This window comes from Anastrepha ludens, chromosome 4 (genome assembly GCF_028408465.1).
Source record: "Anastrepha ludens isolate Willacy chromosome 4, idAnaLude1.1, whole genome shotgun sequence".
NCBI classification, from domain to species: Eukaryota; Metazoa; Arthropoda; class Insecta; order Diptera; family Tephritidae; genus Anastrepha; species Anastrepha ludens.
In genome coordinates, this window is record NC_071500.1 from 127,365,173 (window position 1) to 127,390,503 (window position 25,331).

Sequence of the window (25,331 nt, forward strand, 5' to 3'; positions counted from 1 at the left end):
GCTCTGCCTAATCCATAAGAAGGGCGATCCTGCAATTTGTGCCAATTAGTCTTCTAAATATCGTCTATAAGGTTCTAGCGAGCGTATTGTGTGAAAGGCTGAAGCCCACCGTCAACCAACTGATTGGACCTTATCAGTGTGGCTTCAGACCTGGAAAGTCTACCATCGACCAAATATCACCTATAAATCCACCAAATTAATCTACCCGTTCACGTATGGCAGATTACCTGCAAAATTGACAATCAGCTGTCTTCTTTGAGAGGTTTTTCTTCATAAAAATTATTTGGGTGGAATATTTCGGTGTTTTGGGTTTCTTTAATTATTACTAACGATATGAAGAAAATACTAGGAGAAAGAAAAGCTAATTTAATGGCGCAATTGGCGGAAATCCGTATGCGATGTTTACTGAGGTTGCAAAAAATTATGGCAGCAATACGCATGCGAAATTCGATATTACATTTTATAATAAGTAATAAGAGGACAAGGCGTTTGTGGACACACGCTTTTTTCTGTAATATGAATGCATAATTAATAATATTTAACAAACATTTAACTAAAATTATGGCTACAAATCTGTTTTCTTTGTAGGCGTCCATTTCATTAGTTTCTCTTCATATTCGTAATAATAATTATCGATAACACAGAAAACACAGGGTTGTATGTCCAAGAGTATGATTATTATCTAGGATTATTTTATAATCTCAGATTTTGGGAGAGAAATTTTGTATGGGAAATCGCGCTTTTTAATCCCGGATTTTGAGTAAAGCGCGAAAAAGAAGATCATCTACTTATATATGAACGTATTATTAATTTCCGAGATTTCGCGCTCAAAGAGAAAAATATCAAAAAACGTGGACGCAAAACCAGCAACGAACAGCTGTTTTGGCGGGAAAAATTATCAAAAGTCAAACATTTTCAGTTATGCTACCTCGTGTTAAATTAAAAAAAAAATTAAGCAAATAAAATTCAAAATTACGAGCTTAGCATCACAATATTTGTTCACAATAATTTGTTCCATTTCATCATTGCATTGTTGCTTCCGTCTATGCATCCGTCTATATTGCCGGAGGCTGGAGGCAGAAGTACATACCACTATATAATTGGCCGATTCCTATTTAATATATGACTTCAAATAAATTTTATTTAAAACATATTTACTTACATTCTCCATTTTAAGCACTAATTTTATTTAAATTAGAACTTTGACTCAATTCCCAAAAATTCGTGCTTATTTTTACTTTGCCATCAGCAGTTTTTCTCACTTAAAGTTTGCAGTAAAAAATTTTCCAGTAAAAACTTGCAACTTCCCCTCAATATGAAATGCCATTTTGTTCTCTCACTTTCCCCTACTTTGCAAGTTTTTTGAAAACATGAACAGCAAAACTTGATAATTTGTAACAATTGTTGCTTTAAACTGAAAAAATAATTAAATAACTCGGAAAGTCGGTAATTTTTGGTACTAAAAAAACCGAGTTCGCGCTATTCCGTGATTGGCATTCCTAATTGACGCGCAAAATTTGGTTCAAAATATATCTGTATGTATGCGAAAATTATGTGATTGACTTGAAAATATAGCTGACGCACGTTCACGCTTGCAAAAATTAAGACTACGCATGAGCACGTGTATTTTACTAATTCGTTAATTCATTATGTTCTGGAATAACAACAATACACTTATTTACTATTTTTTAACTTTGCAAGACCTTTTTTTTTGTTTGCTTTGTATTTCTTTGTCCCGCAGCTTGGCGCCAATGAAGGTATGTTAGAAGGAAATAAAATAGTCATCGGCAATTATTGATGGTTGTTGGGACTGTATACATAAATACTTACATACATGGTAGTATACATATGTATGTATATGCTTTTAAAAGTCTAAACATATATTTTTGCGACTTCACTGGCCGATAATTCTTTATAAATTCAAATAATAATTCAAATGAAAAAAAGAAATGTTGCGACCTTTCAAAACAAAGGAAGACAAATCAGCAGCGTGTAGAAAAAAATTAAATAGAAATATTATATATTATATATATTAATATGAAATATAAAATATTCAACTATAGCACTTAAGGGGGGAAGCTGGTCTAGAATTTTGAAAAAATCGAAAAATTTTTTTTTGTCTTAAAAGGTGCTTTAGGATCTTAGAAATAATATACCAAATGAGGGATGCCAGCAAAAATGTCTAAATGCCCAAATTTTTCATTCGACGGCAGTGCCTCGCAGGTATGCCCCGAACGCTACTTACAACTTTAAACGCGTTTTTCTCGAAATCACTTTTTTTAAACTGGCCGAAGACATAACTCGAACAAATCTTTACCGATTCTTACGAAATTTTGACAATACATTCGAAATACCTTTCTCCGGAGACGTACGTAGGATTTTTTATTTATATTACATAGTTTTTTTTTTAATCAACAATTTTATGTCGTTCTTTATAGTGAAAATTGTAACTTTTTGTTCAAACGTGCACCATTTCGCGAAAAAACAAAATATCGAAAAAATCCTACGTACGTCTCTTTCTGTTGTTATATAGAAACTAAAAAAATTTTATTTTTTGATCCAGGACAAAAATTAAGGAGTTTACGTCTTCGGCAATGGACCCACTAGAAAAAAAGGCGCATTAGGAGAACTGCTGGACAGCGGCCATTTTGAAATTAATTCAGACGAAAAATTTTGTATTAGTACCATGAAAGCTATATTATTAAACCTATTTCACAGATTTTCGATTGATTCCTTTGTTGAGTCAAAATAAATTCATAAAATATGCCCATTTTTTGCGCTCTAGACCAGCTTCCCCCCTTAAAAGATTATAAGTGACCAAATGAAACGAAATACATAAATATACATATAAGTTTAAATGTTTATGACAATTATACTAACAACATTAAAATAGTAAGAAGAAAATGAAGATGAAAAGTATGTATGTATGTATATGTTAAAATTGGTTGAATATGTATTTTACACACTTGAAACAAAAAAAGGCGAATACAACTACTTAAAAACATACGCATTGAAAAGCGTGCAAAAGTGTGTATACAATGAATTACCAAGTTAATCACTTGAAAAAAGTAAATTCATAAAATAAAATAAGCAAAAGCAATAAAGATAATAAGTAATACATATGTACATACATACATATATGCATATTGAAATGACGGCTTAGAACCGAACGACTATGCTCAGATCATTGACGCACGATTACATGAGCATTTGTGTTTTTATTATTATACATATACATATGTACTTGTGTCATATTTGCATACTCTCCTCATGTGTCTTCAGCGAGGGGCGGTAGGAATCCACTGATTGCAAGTACCACTCGAATCCACTTATTGAACTCATTTGCAGAGCAAATGTAATCATTGACACGATACCTGCATATGTACGCTCGTGCATAGCTAACTGAAGGCAGCTGACCGTAGAAAGGTAGTAGGCGGCGGGTGGATGAATGCATATTCATTTAGTGTATAATTCCACATTCGATCGTCAGCATTGAACGTGTTTGGGTGATAGTGATTATTGAGTTAAAAATATTTGTAGCAAAACAAAAAGCGTAAATGTGGCTTTGAAGGTAATTTTAAGGAAGTGGTAAAAGTGAGAGAAATATCTACTTATTGCTTTGCGGAGAATTGAAGAAAAAGTGCAAGTGCCTGCAAGGCTGGAGGTGTGATTTTGCGGATAAATGTGCGATTATTTCTTTCAGCTTTTTTGTGACATATCCGGTTTGCTAGATTTCTTGCTACTACTCCTCAAACCGGTTTTTTCTTTAAATCTTTGTATCGCACATCGCACAATAATTCAAATAGCAACCAGCTACTGTAATTGTTTCAAATCTAAAAATAATATGAAATATTATAAAAGAAAGGAAATAAAAAAATCGAAAATTCTGTTAAGATAATCTAATCAGTTGGTTTTTCGGTAGCAAAACCAAATGAAATATATGCAGAAACTAGGTATTTAGAATTTTCAGAGTGGTTGTAATTGCGCTTAAAGATAATTAGATTTTAGATGAACCATTTAAAAGATCTCATTGTTAACTCTATGTGTGTATCTCCTCAATAGCAAAAATCATTATATTAGAGCGGTAATATAGGGTGATCAATTTAGAGGTATCTTATTTTAAATTAAAAAACAACGAAAATTCAAATTGATTGGACAATCTTTATTATTTTTTTGTGTAGAACCATTCATGACAAATTATTTTTCAGGAAAGCGCAGAAAAGATGGGGCACCATTTCTTCATGTGCTATTTCGAAAACCCTTTGGCCCCAGTACAATATACGAAGCACTCAGAAAGTCCTTTGGACTCCTCGCCATTCAATTTTCAAACTCGTAGCTGTGTTTACCGGTCACTGGACGATCGGCACACACGCGGATAAGCTAGGGTTACCATTTAACCCCCATTGCAGAAGCTGTGGGAACCTTTCCGAGAAGGAGACTGTTGAGCACTTTCTCTGTAATTGTCCGGGTTTGGCAGCTAGACGACTAAGGTCACTGGGTGCTCCTTTCTTCGACAGCCTGGGGCAGTGCGCCAACCTAAATCCCATCAATCTTCTCCATTATATCAAAAGTGGCTGGCTGTAGATATCTGCCTATTGGAGGTCTTATAATGGTATCAAAACGGCGCTTCAGTGCTACTTGAGGAGTGCCACTGGCACTTCAACCATTTCAGCTACCTACCTATCATTCAATACATTTATTTTTTCAAATGTTGGCCGTAACTGCGCCGTAATTCGGATATTCGTATACACCAATTATGAATGACTCGCTGGACTTCGGTCGGTATTTTGTGAATAACTTTAGTAATGTTGGCCGACAATGCCTCAATCTAAGCAGATTTATCCACAAATAAAAGCCCAAAGGGGTAACATCACACGACCTTGGTGGCTAATCCACTGGCCCGAGACGAGAGATAAATTGGTCACCGAAACGACGACGCATAAAATCCATAGCCCGCACCAAACGGTTGTTTTCAATGGATGTAGACCCCAAAATGGGTTTGGTTTGCTCTTCAGTTGAAATGTGGACATTTTGCTTATTGACGTAGTCATTAGTCAACATTTGGGTTTTGTTGAGCTCGATCCAGGTCTCTTCAGGCCGCAGGTCTCTCTCATTTACAGCCGCAATATTCTCTTCACTTCGGGCTCTACGTGGTCTAATCGGTCGAGTATTATCCAATATTGTAAAATTATTCTCAATTTTGCCGATGGTTTACCGAATAGTGCCATAAGGCCTGAGCGCGCGATGAACACTTTTTACACAGCGCCGATTTTCGTAATACAATTGTACGCTTTTTAAAGGTTGTTGAGGCATAAGTCTTTCCATGATGAAATTTCAATGAATATTGGAAAAATGATATATTTAGTTTGACAGTAATCACGCGAGATCTGTCAATAAACCCTAAAAGTACTTCCGATCTGATCACCCTTTATAATAAAAAAAAATACTCTTTTGACTATCATGAGCATGAAAGCCATGAGGAAGCCATGGTTTACAAGGAGCACGAACTAACTAAGCGGTATAGGGTAAACGAAGCTTAAGAGCTGAGGAGCACTGCCTAATAGGATGAGTGTGCAAACACATGACTTCTGTCGAAGCTACCTAGATGAGGAGGAGGAAGGGACAATCTCGCACTTCCTGTGCCATTGTCCAGTTCTATCCAGACGTAGATTTACCATTCTAGGTAGACAATTTTGTAATGAATTGGAAGATCTCAGTTTTGCAGATATCAAAAGTTTTGAAAAGCACACACCGGTTTTAAAAAAGATAGGGGAAAGCTCTCCACACGACATCACAATCGGCTATGAGCCTGTGTCTCACCAGACAACTGCTTCAACCTAACAAAGCCATTTATTTGCTTTGGCAACAAAAAGTTGCTATTAGTTGATCTAAGCTTTGTTTGGCTTGCCCAGGAGCATAGGGCCTCGGCAAGACTTGTCTTGCGTTGGTTTCGTTAATCTATTTTGATTTCTGACAGAGTAGATGATTAACCTGTCGCTACCAGTCCTAAATAGTGGGGATGCCCACCTGTCGTTGCTTAGGAACAACGCCTTCTTACTGCTTGAAGCGCCATCCGTGTTTCACATATTTCTGCCAGAAGGATCGCACAGATGGTCGCTAAATTTGGTGTGTCTGCGCTATTACCGCGGTTGCCCGCTTCCTCGTACCGGCGCCACTGATGCAATGTGAAACTGTTTTTTCTTTGTTTTTTTGCGTGTTTTAGCAGCTACAATGCAAATAATGCGTTGACTATTGTGCAGGAGTAAGGATGGAAAGGATAAGTTTTTGCGGTTGAGGAATGAAATTTCTTTTAGAAACAGGGAAAGTAGGTAAATTTGGAAAAGTGCGAGGACCGTTCATTGCATGGGATTCGAACCCACAACCTCTGGGATGGCAGGCTAGTGCACTTACGGTAGACTATCGAGGCACTGTACATATTCTTTTCCTATTTTTGATGCAAGCAAATTGCATTTTAAAGAAAAGGTTAGTATAAAATATTCTCGGAGAAGACGGATTATTATTATTTTCTCGATGAAAACTTAAGGTTGGAAATTAGATTATAGTCTTCATACTCTAAATATGCATAACATAGCCTGCTTAGTAATTTGGCTGGTCTTGACTTATCCAAGCGGGTTCGACTTTTAGTAGATGTCAATCGTCTGTTACTCATTTAATTGCCAAATTTGTGTCTTAAATGCAAACTGTCATTTCCTTTTAAACCAGTATCTTGCTTTTTATACTTTTTATACCCAGACCGCTTGCAAAAAAAAAAAAACAGAAAAGTAACTGATCAAAGTGAAATCGTCAACACATCAACATCTGCTGAGCATCAGTAGACCATTAGTGTAAGCAACATTAAACCAAATACAACAAATAGAAACAACAATATCTGAAACAATCACAAGCCAAGATGTCAAACAAATCAACGATAGCAAAAAATACAGCCGACGAGATTGATAAGATACGTCTTAATCTGGGCGAAGATTGGAAAGTGCTTCGATCTGTCTATGAGCTGTTACATAATGAGAAAGCGTTTTGTGTGTCCGAAGCGGATCGCGATGCTGTAAAAATTGTACATTTTGTGCAGCCGAACGAAATAAAGGTAAGTTCACATTACCAGATACTTAGAGATATGCATGCATGTGTGTATGTGTATGTATGTTTGCACCGTACATACTTATACAGCAGTGGGAGGCACCAAAAAAGTAGCGGTGCACTCAATCAGCAGGATATATGGTTTACCTACAACTTCTAAGTTAATGAAGCTATGCCCACTGAGAAAGCGGCTTAAGCGCCACAAAACTGTCAACACACACGACAATATTCGCTGATGATAGCAGTGGGCAATGGGTAGGAGGTGGGGATTGCGGGCGGCGCGTCACTGTCATGGCCAAATCGGGTTCGCGCGAGCGGGTGTGCTTTGAGCAGCAAAATCAGTTTATTATGCTTGGGCGAAGCACAGCTTTCGATGACAATGCGGCGGTATTCGTGCGCGTTGGATTTGCAATTAAAAAGTGTGTCAAGTTTATTTTTCTCCTAACGGATTTAAACGGCGGTTTTACGGCAAGTCGAACACCAATTCAATCACCAAGTCAATGGATACACACACACACACATATATATATATATATATAGGGATGCACATACATACATACATACAAGTAAATCTGTTCGTAACGTATTTGCACTGCTTAGCTTTTCACTTTGAAAATGGTTTGTCAACATGTCAGCAACTGTTGATGTTGCTGTGCTAAAAACTTTGTAGTTGCTATGTTGCGCGCCATGTTGCTATGTGTTACTGCTTTGTGTTATTTTGTTGTTGCCATGTTGATCCGCTGTTGACCGCCGATGATACATGATCATGTTCGTAGATTGTCATGTTTTGATTTTTGATTAGGATTGTGTGTACTCACAGGCATCTCTCTATAAGCATTTGTTGTATGTATGTATATGTGTATGTGCAGGTTTATATGACAGCCAGTCAAGCTTAAGTATTTCTTTATTTAATTTCCTCCGAGTGCTTAATTCACTCCAGTTTTTTTAGTATGTACTCGTATGTATGTATGCATGTATGTAGGTAGACCACTTGTTAGACTGGACACTGAACGGTGATCGCATCGCTGTAAGCGCAACGACTTATTTATTGTAATGATGTTTTAATTTTTGTTGGTGCTATTAAAAAAGGCTTGCAGCTTTGCCACAAGCTTCATTTAATATGCGGATGCGAATAAAAAATAATAAAAAATAGTTGATGCTAGCCCCGATCACTTTTCATTCGAGGTATTTGCATGAAGTCAGTTTTAGTTGTTGACGAACATTTAATCTATTTTAGGTAATTGCATTTATGGGTACTTAAGTTATTTCTGCGCTCTTATTTTTAGTAAATTTTGAAATTTCTGATTATATGATTGAGATTTATGCAGAGAGAGGGAGGGAAAAAGAGATACACCCAGATCAGATGCGTTTGAATTGACTGCATCAATAATAATGACCAGTTAATAATGGGTTGGTTTCTGTATTCTTAAAATTTCAACCACCGACTAATCTCATCGAAGAATTATGCACAGGGGAGTACATATTGCACCAGTCATGAAGTCATCAAGGTATCACAATCCAGCAAAATTGTAATGTACATATATATATAAGCAGGGGTGTGTGTTTTGGGGTGTGCGTTTTCTCCTCCAAATGGAGGGACTTTTAGTTTTAAGTCAACTCCGAATGGCAGATATACACTGGGAGGTTTTTCATTGCTTACCGAGGCGCGGCCCCTAAGAAAAAAAGTTTTCTATCTTTTGGTGTCTCGGACCTATGCACTCTCGAATGGTAGTCAGGTACCAATTCCATCATTCGGCTATGGTGGTCGAAAGCAGGAATTGAATCGCCGGAGTAGATAACTGCATTTCATGATCAAGAAAATGGCATTTACAGGACGAATTAATATTAAAACTGACCCGCGTAGACTCCCTTCGATGCCCAAAGCGAGCCTCTAGAGCTGAGAAAATCCATTTTTGTTAAAATTTTGGACAAAAAAAACTGTGCTGCTCTATCTTTTATTATCATTTCAAAATCGTATAAAAGATTCTATCGAGAGTTTTATGTGAAAGACTAAAGATCCCCGTCAAATTCAAATAGATCTGGTAAATCAAATAAGCTAAAAAAACTACCATAAATTAAATAAGTCTGCTAAAACTTTCGTGAAAAAATAACGCACCATATCATGGTCTATTTTATAGCCGCTTTTGACAACTCGAACAGGAGTTGCCTACACCTACGTACTCGTATATGTCAGGATGTCTGACTGTGGTACCACCACAATAATATTGCGAATGCTTAAAATGGCATTTGATAATACCACCAGTGGCGTTAAAATTGGAAGGAACCACACGAGATTTCGGACTGCCTATCTTCTTCTTAATTGGCGCGATAACCGCTTACGCGATTTTGGCCGAGATTAACAAAGCGCGCCAGTCGTTTCTCTCTCGTGCTAACCGGCGCCAATTGGACACACCAAGTGAAGCCAAGTCCTTCTCCACCTGATCTTTCCAACGCAGAGGAGGCCTTCCTCTTCCTCTGCTACCACCAGCTGGTACCGCATCGAATACTTTCAAAGCCGGAGCGTTTGTATCCATTCGGACGACATGACCCAGCCAACGAAGCCGCTGGATCTTTATTCGCTGCGCTATGTCTATGTCGTCGTAAAGCTCATACAGCTCATCGTTCCATCGTCTACGATATTCGCCATTGCCAACGTGCAAAGGTCCAAAAATCTTACGCAGAATCTTTCTCTCGAACACTCCATGGATGGTTCCATGTGTAGAAGTCCACGCAAGTGGGGAAAGTTACTGATCGCCATTCACTTGGGAGTGGCCAGGACGATTCTTCTACATATGGTTCAAGCAGCTCACAACGGCCGGGATTAGCCCACGTATCCTCTGGGTAGCTCCCGAACACCCGTTCGGGAGTGAGCTAACGTGAGAAGGCGAAGCATTCCAGGATAGCTGGTTGTGCGCTGGGTTTGGGACCCGCCACTTAAAAATCCCCCCCAATGAAAAGAATTACAAAGCCTCGGATGAGAACTGCCTTTACTGATGACGACCCCTGCAAACGAAATAAGGAATATGATTTGAGGGCATGCACCTGGAATGTCCGGTCCCTTAATGGGGAAGGTGCCTCTGCCCGGCTGGTTGATGTCCTCGTGAGAGTAAAGGCTGACATCACTGCCATCCAAGAGATGCGATGGACGGGGCAAGGTAAGAAAACCATAGGACCTTGCGACGTCTACTACAGCTGCCATGTAAAGGAGCGCAAATTCGGTGTCGGATTTGTTGTGGGAGAGAGACTTCGTCGCCAAGTACTGTTGTTCACTCCGGTGGACGAGCGTCTCGCAATAATCCGCATCAAAGCGCGATTTTTTAACATCTCGCTAATTTGCGCCCACGCCCCGACGGAAGAGAAGGACGATGCGACCAAAGATTCCTTCTATGAGCGCTTGGAACGTTCCTATGAGCGCTGCCCCCGCCACGACATAAAAATCGTGCTTGGCGACTTCAACGCCAGGGTGGGCAAGGAGGGAATTTTTGGTCCCACAGTCGGAAAATTCAGCCTGCACAACGAAACATCCGGTAACGGACAGAGGCTGATCGACTTCGCCGGGGCCCGAAACATGGTAGTCTGCAGCACCAGATTCCAGCATAAAAAGATACACCAAGCTACCTGGCTGTCTCCTGATCGAAAAACGCGAAACCAGATCGATCATGTTGTGATAGATGGAAGACACGCTTCTAGTGTATTAGATGTACGTACGATCCGAGGGCCCAACATCGACTCGGATCATTACCTTGTTGCAGCCAAGCTGCGCACCCGCCTCTGTGCAGCAAAAAACGTACATCTACCTACGCAAAGAATGTTCGACATCGAAAAGCTGCAATCACAACAGACAGCCAGAAGATTCGCCACTCGACTCTCACTCCTGCTCTCGGAGAGCACTGCCCAACAAACCGGCATGCGCGAGCAATGGAGCAACATTTCTCGTTCACTACGTACCGCCGCCGAAGAAGAAATCGGACTCCGGCGAGCCCGAAAAAACAATTGGTACGACGAGGAATGTCATGCTGCCGCAGAAAGAAAGGATGCCGCCTATAGAGACACGCTGCGATCGGGCGCAACGCGAGCCATGTGGGATCGCTACAGAGAGCTGAAAAAGGAAGAGAGACGTATTATCCGACAGAAGAAACGAGAGGCCGAAATACGTGAGTGCGAGGAGCTTGAGATGCTGGCCAACAGGAACAACGCCCGAAAATTTTACCAGAAAGTTCGGCGGCTTACAGAAGGTTTCAAGACCGGGGCGTTTTCCTGTAAGAACAAAGACGGCGATCTGGTGACTGACGTACAGAGCAATCTTAAATTATGGAGGGAACACTTCTCGAACCTGTTAAACGGTGACAGCTGCGCATGTCATAGAGAATGTGAAGATCCCGATACCCCAATCGTTGACGACGGAATTGTCGTTCCGTTACCCGACCATGACGAGGTGAGAATAGCAATATCACGGCTAAAAAACAACAAAGCCGCGGGCGCCGACGGACTGCCGGCTGAGCTATTCAAACATGGCGGCGAGGAGCTGGTAAGGTGCATGCATCAGCTCCTATGCAAAATATGGTCGGATGAAAGCATGCCTGCCGATTGGAATTTAAGTGTGCTCTGCCCAATCCATAAGAAGGGCGATCCTGCAATTTGTGCCAATTACCGCGGGATTAGTCTTCTAAATATCGCCTATAAGGTTCTAGCGAGCGTATTGTGTGAAAGGCTGAAGCCCACCGTCAACCAACTGATTGGACCTTATCAGTGTGGCTTCAGACCTGGAAAGTCCACCATTGACCAAATATTCTCAATACGCCAAATCTTGGAAAAGACCCATGAAAGGAGAATCGACACACACCACCTTTTCGTCGACTTCAAAGCTGCATTCGACAGTACGGAAAGGAGTTACTTGTATGCCGCGATGTCTGAATTTGGTATCCCCGCAAAACTAATACGGCTATGTAAGATGACGTTGCTCAACACCAGCAGCGCCGTCAGAATTGGGAAGGACCTCTCCGAGCCGTTTGATACCAAACGAGGTTTCAGACAGGGTGACTCGCTGTCGTGTGACTTCTTTAACCTGATGTTGGAGAGCATCGTACGAGCCGCAGAACTTAATCGCTCAGGCACAATTTTTTATAAGAGCGTACAATTGCTGGCGTATGCCGATGATATTGACATCATCGGCCTTAACAACCGCGCTGTTAGTTCTGCCTTCTCCAAACTGGATAAAGAGGCAAAGCGAATGGGTTTGGTGGTGAACGAGGACAAAACGAAGTACCTCCTGTCTTCAAACAAACAGTCGGCGCACTCGCGTATCGGCACCCACGTCACTGTTGACAGTTATAATTTTGAGGTTGTAAAAGACTTCGTGTATTTAGGAACCAGCATTAACACCGATAACAATGTCAGCCTTGAAATCCAACGTAGAATCTCTCTTGCCAACAAGTGCTACTTTGGACTAAGTAGGCAATTGAGCAGTAAAGTCCTCTCTCGACGAACAAAACTAACACTCGGACTGCCTATCGCATGACTATTTAACCTGATAATGGAAAATATTGTTCGAATTGTAGATCTACAATATATTGCTCAGGCATCTTCTGTTATAAGTGTGCATAATTGTTCGCGGATGCCAACGCTTTTGATATCATCATGGGTCTCAATAACGCTCCGTTAGTTCTGCCTTTTTTAAACTGTATAAAGAGCAAAGAAAATGAGTATAGTGGCGGAAGAGAATAAGAGGAATTATCTTCTGTTATCAAGCGCATAACTGGCCTCTTGGTACCCATGTGACTGCCGCTGACAGTAATAATTTCGCAGTAGTAAAGGACTTCAGAGAAACTGCTAACAAGTACCATTGTGGACTAAGCACATAGCTCTTTATACGAGTGAATCCATCATCATGCCCGTCTTATTTTAATGCGGAGAAGCTTATATGAGTCGGCCCTTGGGATATTCGTGGAGAAGACTCTGTCGCTATTGGTTGGAGCGAATATCTTAGCCGAATTAAGGAAGATCTGTAGAAGAATTACAGTGACAGTGACTTCAAACTTGCACTTTACTATACTGAAATTGAATGAGCTGCAAAGCTTGGAACTTTGATTTTTAGGGCTATTGGTATAAAATTAACTATACTTTTGTAAAAGATTAACGCATGAAAAAATACTTCCGGACATTTGATGTATGAGAAAGAAAGTTTTCAATATCGTATGAAAAAAAATTGTCCACAATCAACATGATTTTCGTTCGACCTTTAAATGACATATAAAACTACATACCTAGAAGTTCTCTAATTACTCTGATTAAGAAATTTAAAGATTTGATGATAATTTTTTGACATTTGTTAAGTCAAAAAATAATTCCATGCAAATTGACCCGCCCTAATGTACATATGTGTTTATATATATTATTTGTTGTTAATAAAGAAACCATGTGGGCTCGAAATTATTCCACAATGAAAGTTTAAAAAAAGTGAAAAAATAATTCCTTGCAAAATGATCCGTCTTAAGGGGGAAGCCTACTGTGACAAGGGGAAAAACAGGCTTATTTTCCGGATTTTATTTCTAACAAAATATTGCTCGTACATAAAATCTATTTAAACTCTTATCTTTATTATATATTTAAGTTTTTGAAAAAAAAATTTTAAGTCAAAATATTCAAAATGGCCGCTGTGGCACTTCTGCAAGCGCAGGTCCGCTTTTCTTAGGTGCCTAAACGGTGTACATGAAATCTTACGTTTCGGTGATCTAAAACAAAAAAACAAAATATTGTTATCATATACATAGTATTGACTCTCGTCTGACGTAGGATTATGTCGATAAAAAATTTTGGCGTTGAAAAAAAAATTCTTGAAATTTTTTTCTTTTTTTTTGCCTAAAATTGATGTTACTATTGTTTATAACAATTTAACAAATAACGATATCAAAAAAATCCTATGTCAGACGAGAGACACTATTACAGAGAATATATAATTAAATTTTTAAGCTGATTCATTTATCAGAACTCGAGATATCGTGTACACCGTATACAAAAGCTTAGTTTCGAGAAAAAAGCGTTTAAAGTTTCAGTATAGCAGGTACGCGCTTTGGAGCGCTTCGGGAAAAGGTCGAAATTTCAACGAAGAAAAATTTAGCCAGCTGTAACACATATTGTACCTTATTTAAGAGGGTTCAAAGTATTTTTTAAGCTAATAGGACTATGAATAAGTTCGTGCGGTTTTTTTCGAAATTTGAAACTTTATTGACGTAAAATGGTTACAAATTTAATATTCAAAATATTGTCCATCGCTTACTACTACTTTTTCCCATCTTTCTGGCAATTCACGGATTCCCTTTGTGAAAAATTCGGTCGGTTTTGCCGCAATCCACGAATCGATCCATTTTTTGACTTCATCGTAATTACGGAAGTGCTGGTCAGCCAGGCCATGTTGCATCGATCGGAAGAGATAGTAATCGGATGGCGCAAGGTCTGGACTATACAGCGGGTGGGGTAGGACATCCCATTTGAGCGTTTCTAAGTATGTTTTGACCACTTGTGCAACATGTGGCCGAGCATTGTCATGTTGCAAAATAACTTTGTCGTGTCTATCGGCGTATTGCGGCCGTTTTTCTCGCAGTGCTCGGCTCAAACGCATCAATTGTCGTCGGTAGACATCCCCCGTAATCGTTTCATTCGGTTTCAGTAGCTCATAATACACAACACCCAGCTGGTCCCACCAGATACACAGCATAACCTTCAGGCCATGAATATTCTGCGCCGACGTCGATGTTGAAGCATGGCCAGGGTATCCATACGTTGCCCGACGTTTTGGATTGTCGTAATGGACCCACTTTTCATCGCCAGTCACAATTCGATGCAAAAAACCCTTTCTTTTGTGCCGTTGAAGCAGTTGTTCGCATGCCATAAAACGGCGTTCAACGTCTCTTGGCTTCAATTCATACGGCACCCAATGGCCTACCTTTCGGATCATTCCCATGGCTTTTAAACGTTTGGAAATGGTTGATTGATCAACTCCCAAAGTTTTTGCAACCTCTTCTTGCGTTTGAGCCGGATCTTGATCGAGCAATTCCTCCAATTCGGTATCCATGAACTTTGGCGGCGCACCCTCGCGTTCTTCGTCTTCCAAGCCAAAATCACCACTTTTAAAGCGTGCAAACCACTTCTGGCACGTTCGCTCAGATAGAGCATGCTCACCATAAACTTCCACCAAGATACGATGACTTTCGGCTGCTTTTTTCTTCATATTAAAATAATGAAGAAGAATTCCCCGCAAAAACACATTATTTGGCACGAAATTCGACATTTTCAAGTGTGGTAAAAATATTGTTGTTTACGCTTCAAATAAAAAACTTATACTGACGTTTGTGCCTTACGACAGTAGCTCTCCAATGAATGTTTGGAAATGTGGATCGATGGAATAATAATCAAGTTACGCCATCTGTTGTAAAACCGCACGAACTTATAAATAGACCTATTAATAAAAAAAAAATCGATTTTTTGAAAAATTCACAGTAGACTTCCCCCTTAATGCATACATATATATTTATTATTTTGTTGATTAAAAAAGCATGTGGGCTTGAAAATAATAATTATTCTATAAGTACACTGAAAAGTTAAGAAAAGTAAAAAAAATAATTCTATAAAAATTGACCCGCTCTAATGTATGTATATAGATATTGTCTTTTTTTTTGTTGATAAAGAAAGCATGTGAGCTTGAAAATATGAATTGTTCTGGAATGAAAAATTAAAAAAAAGTAAAAAATAAATAATTCAATACAAATTTACCCGCCCTAATGTATATAGATAGTTTTTTTGTTGATAAAGGAATCATGGGAAAGCTTTGCATTCTCTTACATAATCAAATATACAAATAATCAAATAAAAAACAACTAATGCAAAATAAAAAATTGCAGTTTATTTACTTTGCTTTATCTATTGGGGAAGCTGCTTTGCGCTTAATGACAGTTGATAAGCGGCAGTGCAAAAACCTCATAATTTGTTTAGGTTATTCACTTTATATGTATGTATTTTATAATTAAATTATTAATAAAAAAAACTTTCTCATAGCAATTGATTGACCTGAGTATCGATGAGAATAAAACGCACACCATAAAAGAGATACAGGATTTATGTCGATTGGTGATTGAATATTCAGTAAAAACCAATCATGGCCGGTTTCACAATCAGCTCTTCGGCCAAATGGATCCGTATGGGCTAATGGGGCAATGGATTACCGATGCGCTCAACGCTAGTGCGTAAGTAAAGAAAGAAAATCATGAAATAAAAATAAAAAAATAATAAATAAATAAAAATATAAAATTTAAAATACTAATTTAAGAGTAAAACAGAAAAGTAAACAGTTTCGGCAAGGTAATATAATATTTTTTTTAATTACATACAAATAAGTCTCCTTTGTGCGCATTCACCTTTAGCTATAATTTCACACTTGATTTTTTACATGTTTACATTTCGTTTTCTATCATTCTTCAACTACAGTTACACTTATGAAGTAGGTCCCGTCTTCTCGCTGATGGAAACGGAAATCATACACACCGTTTGCCAATTGGCCGGCTATGCTGGAGGTGACGGCATCTTCGCACCTGGTGGTTCCATATCAAATATGTGAGTATACAAAACCAATGCTAACACTTGGAATTTATGTTTCTTTAGTAACATGAAATACTATGCTATATACTCCAATGTATGCAAAACAGTTATGCCAGCGGCCAATACTTGACTTTGATGCATTGTAAGCATCAGCTGTGCTGCGTTTTGTTTGTTTGCAGTCAGCTTTGGCGCGCTATCAAGATGTTCAATGGCAAGTGTTACTTTAGGGCTAATTACTCACTTCACGACTGTCAGGCAGACCGCAAGACATGCAAACGGGCCGACATAGAAAAATACTTGCATAAATACGTACTTTTGGGTGGGTCTGACAACTATTTTGACCGCTCAAGTGCTTTCATGCTAACCATATTTGAGTGAGCCTTGGAGCCGAAGGCAAGGAGGCTCAATTTAGCAGGGTTGTCAAAATAATGGATGAAAAATAAAAATTGAAATTGGTTGTAATGTTATATTTTAGCAGCAGCACTTGAAGAAATTATTATAAGAAAATCATTTTGAATTATTTGAATGAGGATGAAGATAACTCCAAATAATACCAACGAAATGTTAGCCATTTATGTTAGCTTTCCTTCCTTAATACCTGTTAACAATCAAACTACTATCTGACGAAAAAATTTCTAAAATCGCATTCATAAACAGAATCTGTTTATTTGTTCTTGAAGGGGTTACAGGTAGTCAGAGGCTCGAAAAATGATGATTTTCAATAATTTTTGTTTTGCTAGTCAATTCCTTTATTTAACAAAAATAAAAACATAGCATTAATCATCATGTTTCGACTTGACGTTAGCAAAATTTAAAAAAAAATATATATTGTAAAAGTTATCGCTGTTTGTGTGAAGCCCGCTTCTTCAGAAGTCCCTTGCGGTGATCATCACAAGTCCTTGGAGATTCATCTAAAATCTTGTACCTGATCGAAGCCTATTTTTCAGATTTTCGAGAATAAAAAACTGACAATTAATTGTTTAAAAAAATCGAAATTTTTAAAGAAAAATTTCTTCGATTAGTCACGAGTTTTGTATGTTTCTCAAAAGCAGTATACATTTTATTGAAATCTACAAAGCGATTTTTAAGTTACAGTGATCACCAGTTCAAAAAACATAGTTTTGAGAAAAACGCATTTAAAATTTTGCTATCGATCACCGGAGCGTCCGAGCGCCCTTTCTTAATTGTTGAATAACTCGTAAAGTATTTGTCGGACTCACTTCAAATTTTCACACAATATTTTTAAGATATTATACTTTAAGAAAATGCAATTTTTGAACATTCTGACTGCCTCAAGCCCCTTAACACACGAAGAGCACTGAAAAGTTTCAGACCAAAATATTAGATTTAACGATTTTTGTATATATTATATATTGAAAAGTTACTCCGGTGAAAAATTTCCTAGAAAGACTTGGAATATCATACCCAGTTATATGCTTCGATTCCACGTTTTATTTGTTACAAGCTTCGAGAGAAAAAATTCAATCAAATTTGGATAAAATAAATTAGTGTATAATAAATTGGTATATTATATTTTCAAAAATGGGCGGGTTATATTGCAGAACAGGTTTTCCATTATCAGTTTAAGATTTTCTTCCAATATATTTACAAATATATGTGGTCAGCCACATGGTGCGCGACTACCATTTGCAAGTGCGTAGGTTCGAATCTCGATTCATGAAACAGCAAAATGATAGAAAAAGTTTTTTCTAACAGCGTTCACCCGTAAGTAGGCAGTGGCAAGCCTTCGAGAGTATTTCTGCAATGCAAAAGCTCTTCATAAAAAAACCATCAGCCGTTCGGAGATGGCATGTAGGTCCCATTATTTGTGGAACAACCTCAAGCCGCACACCACAACTAGGAGGACGAGCTCGGCCAAACACCCAGAAACAGTGTAGGCGCCAATTATTTATTTTTTTGTTTAAAAAACCGAAGTTAACCATATACTGAGTTTGATACAAAGCTTATATTTGAAAAATTCTGTTATAGTTTGCTATAGTTTGTTGATCCCTTGCGAATGATAGGATTTGCCCAAGTCTGAAAAACAGCCATTAGTTTCTGCAATCGCCTTCCCCAGCCAATTCTGGAGAATAGAAGGGATGTGAAACGAGTTGCAACTGCATTCCCATTAATTTTGCGAGCACAACTGCTGAGACGGGAGCTGGTGCGTTGTCGCGATGGAAAAGGAAAATCACTTGACTTCCTCGTTTCAAACGAATGCCAAACACAAAGGAATATACCGATCTGGCTGAAATTTGGTATGTGTTCCTCCGTGAGACTCTACTAACTAAACATAATCTCGATACGCGCCAGTAGGGCCATCTCTATGACTTTGCACGGACATTTCGAACGACCTTCGTATATTAGTTGTTTGTATTTTCTGCAACTTATTTTTTCTTGTCGTTACAATGAAAAACGAAAATTTTAGACTCTAATTTTTTCACAGTGCATAGAGCTTCACACGTATTTTATAACATACCACACCTCTCTCCTCTTCACATGCAGGTATGGCCTTGTCTTGGCCCGCTATAAGCGGCATCCGCATGTCAAGACTGCCGGCATGTTTGGCATGCGTCCACTTGTGCTCTTCACATCTGAAGAGTCGCATTATAGTTTCATTAAGGCCGCCCATTGGTTGGGTCTAGGCGCCGATAATTGTGTCGTTGTGAAAACGAATGAACGCGGCCAAATGTTGTCAACCGATTTGGAAGCGAAGATTATGAAAGCGCAAGAAACGGGATGTGAACCATTTTTTGTGAACGCTACCGCCGGCACAACAGTTTTGGGCGCATTCGATGATCTCAATGCAACAGCTGATGTGTGCGAGAAATATGGATTGTGGTTGCATGTGGATGTGAGCATAGAAAAAATTATTATTTGGCCTAATTTCATTAGCATATAAGCGAATTTTCTTTTCGAACTCCTTTAGGCATGCCTAGGGGGTGCAGCTCTATTATCCTATCAAAACCGTCAGCTACTGGCCGGGCTGGAGCGCACCAACTCTTTCTCTTGGAATCCACACAAATCACTCGGCGCTCCGTTGCAATGCTCGCTATTTGTCACGCGTGAACGTGAACTACTCACGCACTGCAATAGCATACAAGTCAACTATCTCTTTCAACAGGACAAATTCTACGATGTATCCTACGACACCGGCAATAAGAGTATACAGTGCGGACGCAAAATTGATGCTTTCAAATTTTGGCTAATGCTGAAGGCTCGCGGTTATGGTAGTTTTGGGCGGCTCTTGGATCATGCGATAGACATCTCAAAAGTTCTTATTGAGAAAATTAAGCAGCGTGGGAGTGATCGTTTTCGTTTGGTCTTGGATGATTATCAGTACATGAATGTTTGTTTTTGGTACATACCGAAGGCGTTGCGAGGTCTCGAAGAAACGCCAGAGTGGCGAGAACGTTTATTTGCGGTGAGTATAAGGAAATTTACAATCAAGTGTGAGTTTTTAGGCATTAAACTGCTTACTGATTTTAGGTTGCGCCCAAAATCAAAGAGCGCATGGCTTATAGCGGTACGCTGATGATCGGCTACACGCCGCTACTGTACCGCGGTTTGGGCAATTTCTTTCGCATGGTCTTCACTTGTTTCCCTGTGCTAGAAGCGACGGAGTTGGATTTTATTCTGGACGAAATTGAGCGCTTGGGCGAAGAGTGCCAGTATTAATGAATATAGTGAGATTATTTGATATTAGGCTTTTTTGTACACGCAGAGTTAAGTTTAAGGTTTATAAAATAATTTTATATGCAATATTAAATTTTATGTAAAATAAAAATAATAAAAGACAAAATTTTAAGTATTTCATATTCTGAGGGAAATGGAAATTAGTAGGCGGAAAGAGTACATTTCAGTTATTGGGGAAACGGATGAGGCAGTGATGATGTAGCTGCAGTGGAGTTGAAAAGCGTTAAATTGTGGCTCCCGACTTGCAATAAGAATCGTGTGCTTGTTAACAACTGGAAGCCACACATTAATTGTATTCATCGTTGGCATAGAACATAATAAGTCTACGTTCCATCTTGATTCTTGAATTCCGGAAATAGAAATCTGAACAAATCTAAAACGTTCGTTATCTGTGAAGCGCCCATCAAAATATTCTGTGACCCAGTGTATAAATAGATTTGAAATTTCCAGCATGTTTGATAGAGAATCTCACCGTTAAATGTAAGTAAAGTGCGGAAATTTCACTTTCTTTCACTCAAACCTTACTGCTTCTTCTTGATTGGCGCGATAACCGTTTACGTGATTTCGGCCGAGATTAAGCGGTTAGGGGTAGTTAGAGTTTTCAAAAAATTGGATTTTTGTTTAAGTTTTTTTAAAGTATAATATCTTAAAAATGTTGTGTGAAAATTTGAAGCGAATCCGACAAATACTTTTCGAGTTATTAAAAAAAAAGGGCGATCGGGCGCTCGAGCGCTCCGGGAGGTTCGGGAAACTTTAAATGCGTTTTTAATAAAACTATTTTTTTTTAACTGGTGATCACTGTAACTTAAAAACCGCTTGGTAGGTTAGGTTAGCCTGGTTGGCAATTAGCCACGTATAGACCTTTTGGTCCCTAGCGATACCAGATGGAGACCGACCTCTATGAATACCTAAAGTAGACATCATATAGGATGTCAGCGCTTTTGGCGAATCTAAGTAGAGCTGGGAGTTCTGCTTTTGAGACGTCCTTCAGGCCCTCAAACAGTGGGGCTCCCAGGCATCTTAATCGCGTTTTTAATAATGCCGGACAAACGCACAGAAGGTGTTCTAAAGTTTCCTCAACATCCTCTCTGCATTTCCTGTATTTGTCCGTGTTAGCAATCCCTATCTTGTACGCATGTGCAGCCAAGAGATTATTACCTGTTAGCATACCTATGATAGTTCTGCAGTCCTTTGGCTAGAGCGTAAGTACGAATTGAGTCAGTTTTTTGTCGTTAGTTCTACACATAACTTTTGCTGTTTTGCATGTGGTCAGATTAGTCACCTAGCTTCCACTCGCCTTTTCATGTGGTCGTCCATTTCATTGTATATTGTGTTTAGCGGTTTTGGTATGTCGTTCTCTGGCTCAAAAGGTAGTCTAACAGCACTGTTTGCTATCTTATCTACTGTTTCGGTCCCCATAATGCCTTTGTGACCGGGTACCCAGTAGACATGCAGCCTACTGTTTGCGGCTAGCCTTTCTATGCCCTCCCTGGCCTCCGTCGAACATTTTTGGACTTAATACAATATGAGCTTATTGTTTTTATTGCTGCTTGACTATCCACGTACATATTAATTGTCGAGTTCTTTCTTGCTCTAGTATAGGCTAGCTCCGCGGCTTTCCGCACAGCAAAAACTTCCGCTTGGAAAATGCTGCTGCTGTCTGGCAGCTTGTTGGCTGCCTTATCCCTAGTTTTGAGCAGTAAATACCCGCTCCCACTCCATCTAAAGTTTTAGAGCCGTCTGTATAGATGTGAAACCGCTTGGTAGATTTTAATAAATTTATACTATTTTTGAAAAATACCTATAAAAACTCGTGCCTGATCGAAAGATTTTTTTTTCAAAAATTTCTATTTTTTAACAAATAATATTTGATTTTTTTTTCTCGAAAATCTGAAATATATTTCCTGAGGCCGCCATATTGTTAATTTTGAAAAACAGAAAAAAGCTACGATCAGGCACAAGATTATCTACAATATTAATAAAACTAATTTCTCTTGTCCGATTGATTTTAGATGAATCTCCAAGGAAATTCATTTGAAATTTTGCTAAAGTCAAGTCGAGACATGAGGTATTAATGCCATGTTTTTATTTTTGTAAAATAAAGCAAAAAAAAAAAAACAAATGATTGAAAATCATCATTTTTTCGAGCCTCTGAGTGTCTCTAACCCCTTAACAAAATTCATTTCTTTCTCGTGCTAACCCATGCCCAGAGGATACTTGGGCGAAGGCCGGAAGTTGTTAGCTGCTTGGACTATGTGCAGAAGAATCATCCTGGGCACTCCCAAGTGAATGGCGATCAAGGTTTTTCCCCACTTGCGTCGATTTCTACATACGAAACCTGTCTTACGCCCAATTTTAAATAGGGACCTCACCTAGAAACAACTCTCTACTAGAGAGATGCGTACAGACTTTCAGACCCCTCCAAGGGTTTTCAAGTTGAGATCGATTATATGGTGTTAAAGCTAATAAGTAAGATAGACCTCGTTTCTTTCAAAAATTAACTTCCCCTCTCGATCGACTAGCTGCGGTCAAGGATTTTGAGTTAAATATGCTTCAAAATGTCGAAGATCTTTATAACACCACGGCAGTTCTACGTAAATTTGCATCGGGCATAAGGATAAAATGGTGTTTCGAGAGCTCGTGGGCATGACAAACGACTTAGAAAACCGAGTCAAAGCGTAAGAGCGCCGCTGGATGACCCGTTTTGCGTAGTATAGTAAGCCGTAGAGAAAATTAGAGCAGCTACTAACAGTAGGTGTGTTATAGAGGTAGACGCGGATGGTCGAAGTTTGTGATTGCATCTGCTTACTTTCCTTACGATGCTCTGGAAGGGCCACCACCCGGGAAGGCCACTAGTCTCGTGAGGTTCTGTGAGCGGCGCAGTCTAGGCCTCATCCTATGTTGCGATGCTAATGCCCAGCATACAATCTGGGGCAGCAGCAAGTGCAATGGACGGGGCTCTCGACTATTCGAATTTATCGCGTCCTCCTGCCTAGACATACAAAACAAGGGTTCACAGCCAACGTTTGTAACGGCTAGAAGACAGGAGGTGATTGATCTAACCCTATCAAACTCAAAACTTGGGTGGTCAATCAAGAACTGGAGGGTCCTTGCCGAAGATTCGTGCTCGGACCACAGGTACATTGAGTTTCAGTGTGGCGAGGAGGCACAAATGCCATTGCCCTCTAGAAACCCAAGAAAAACAGACTGGCAGAAGTTTAGGGAGGCGTTGCGGGACCTTGGCGTTGCGCCACCAAGACTTCGAAAAGAACAGGCCATTGAGGCGGCTGTTGAGAAACTCAACGCTGCCCTAACCGAATGTTTTGAGTCAGCCTGTCCAATTCGACCTTTCCCCAGCCGGACTCCCGTTCCTTGGTGGAATCGAGAGCTCCAGATGCTGAGGCGCGAGTCGAGAAAATTTCTAAACCGGGTGTTCTACCGTGATGTTCAGAAGAACTACAAGAGGCTTATTCGGGAATCGAAAAGAGCCTCATTTAGGGAATTCTGCAGCGGTATTGAATCTCTGAGTGACACGGCGAAACTGGTTAGGATCCTGAAAAGGGACCCAACGGCAAAGCTGGGGTCACTTAGGAAATCTGATGGCTCCTTCACGGAGCGGAAAAGTGAGACACTCAGCTTGCTGATGGAGTCTCACTTTCCTGGTAATCAGATAAGCATCAGCCGGCAACAGCCCTTATTGATAGAGGCAGTTGTCAGAGCTGCTACACCTTCTCGGCATGACTCGTTCGTTGCCAGATCTGTGGTGAATGAGGCCGCCATTCGATTTGCCATCAAATCTTTTGGCGACTACAAGTCGCCCGGACCAGATGGCATATTTCCTGCCATGCTGAAGGAGGGTGCAGAGTTCGTGACAGCAGCCCTGAAGAAAATCTTCTCGGCATGCCTGGCACTGGCTTACATACCACGCTCTTGGAGGATGGTGAGGGTCGCTTCCATCCCAAAGGTTGGAAAAGACGACTACACCAGCCCCAAAAGCTTTAGACCCATCAGCATGACCTCCTTCATGCTGAAAAGTCTCGAACGACTGGTGGAACTGCGCATACGTCAGAAGTCGCTGAAGGCTCACCCTCTGTCTCTATTTCAGCATGCCTATCAGAGTGGAAAATCCTGCGAGTCGGCACTGCAAAACCTTGTTGCTAGGGTAGAGCTGGCCATCGACAGGAGGGACTACGCTATGGGTATCTTTTTAGACATAGAGGGGGCGTTTGATAATGCCACTTTTGATAGTATGTGTAACTCTGCTAGTAGGCACGGCGTAGACCGGGTGCTAGTAAATTGGATTCGTTCGATGCTGGCCCAAAGAATCATTTCGGTGCGAGCAGAGGAAGATCTGCTGGTGTCATCTGGGGTTAACAGAGGCTGCCCCCAAGGCGGTGTGCTGTCTCCGTTGCTCTGGTGCATGGTAATCGATCCTCTACTCACCACCTTAAACGATTCGGGAGTCTGCGCACAAGCATATGCGGACGATGTTGCTTGTTTGGTAACAGGCTCATCGCTTACGAACATCTGCAGGAAAGTGCAGAAAACTCTGGATCGGATTGACACTTGGTGCTGTGCGAACGGGCTGTCGGCAAATCCCGCCAAGACTGGTATTATCCTCTTTACCAGAAGGAGGAAGCTTGATGGACTCGTTCTGCCAAAGCTAAAAGGAGTCACAATCCAGCTATCCAAGGAAATCAAATATCTTGGAGTAATCCTCGATAGCAAGCTCCTATGGAAATCACACGTTGAAACAAAGGCATCAAAAGCGCTCACAGCTTTCTGGCAGTGCAAAGGTGTCTTTGGGAAAACGTGGGGTCTCTCTCCTAGCAAGGTCCTATGGATCTACACGGCTATGATAAGACCCATTATCACCTATGCATCAGTGGTCTGGATGAGCAGACTCTCCCTAGTGGGAGTCAGGAGGACCTTATCGAGACTACAACGCA

The 25,331-nt window shown here is 39.9% G+C and overlaps 1 protein-coding gene across 1 annotated transcript; it reads left to right on the forward strand.

The window, feature by feature from the left end:
* The first annotated feature begins 3,437 nt into the window (after nt 1-3,437).
* On the forward strand, nt 3,438-20,488 carry LOC128861124 (cysteine sulfinic acid decarboxylase). The gene is made up of 7 exons (XM_054099037.1): nt 3,438-3,571; nt 6,754-7,102; nt 16,147-16,334; nt 16,576-16,701; nt 19,192-19,540; nt 19,616-20,110; nt 20,176-20,488. Exons 2-7 carry the CDS (start codon nt 6,911-6,913, stop codon nt 20,362-20,364), a joined length of 1,539 nt encoding a protein of 512 aa, XP_053955012.1. The 5' UTR covers nt 3,438-3,571; nt 6,754-6,910; the 3' UTR covers nt 20,365-20,488.
* The last annotated feature ends 4,843 nt before the right edge of the window (nt 20,489-25,331 follow it).

What these genes read in the sequence shown, in the direction of transcription:
- LOC128861124 (XM_054099037.1), top strand. Translation starts at nt 6,911, where the DNA reads ATGTCAAACAAATCAACGATAGCAAAAAATACAGCCGACGAGATTGAT. An exon ending in GATGCGCTCAACGCTAGTGC is followed by an intron (nt 16,335 to 16,575) that starts GTAAGTAAAGAA and finishes CTTCAACTACAG; the next exon opens with TTACACTTATGAAGTAGGTC. An exon ending in GGCGAGAACGTTTATTTGCG is followed by an intron (nt 20,111 to 20,175) that starts GTGAGTATAAGG and finishes TACTGATTTTAG; the next exon opens with GTTGCGCCCAAAATCAAAGA.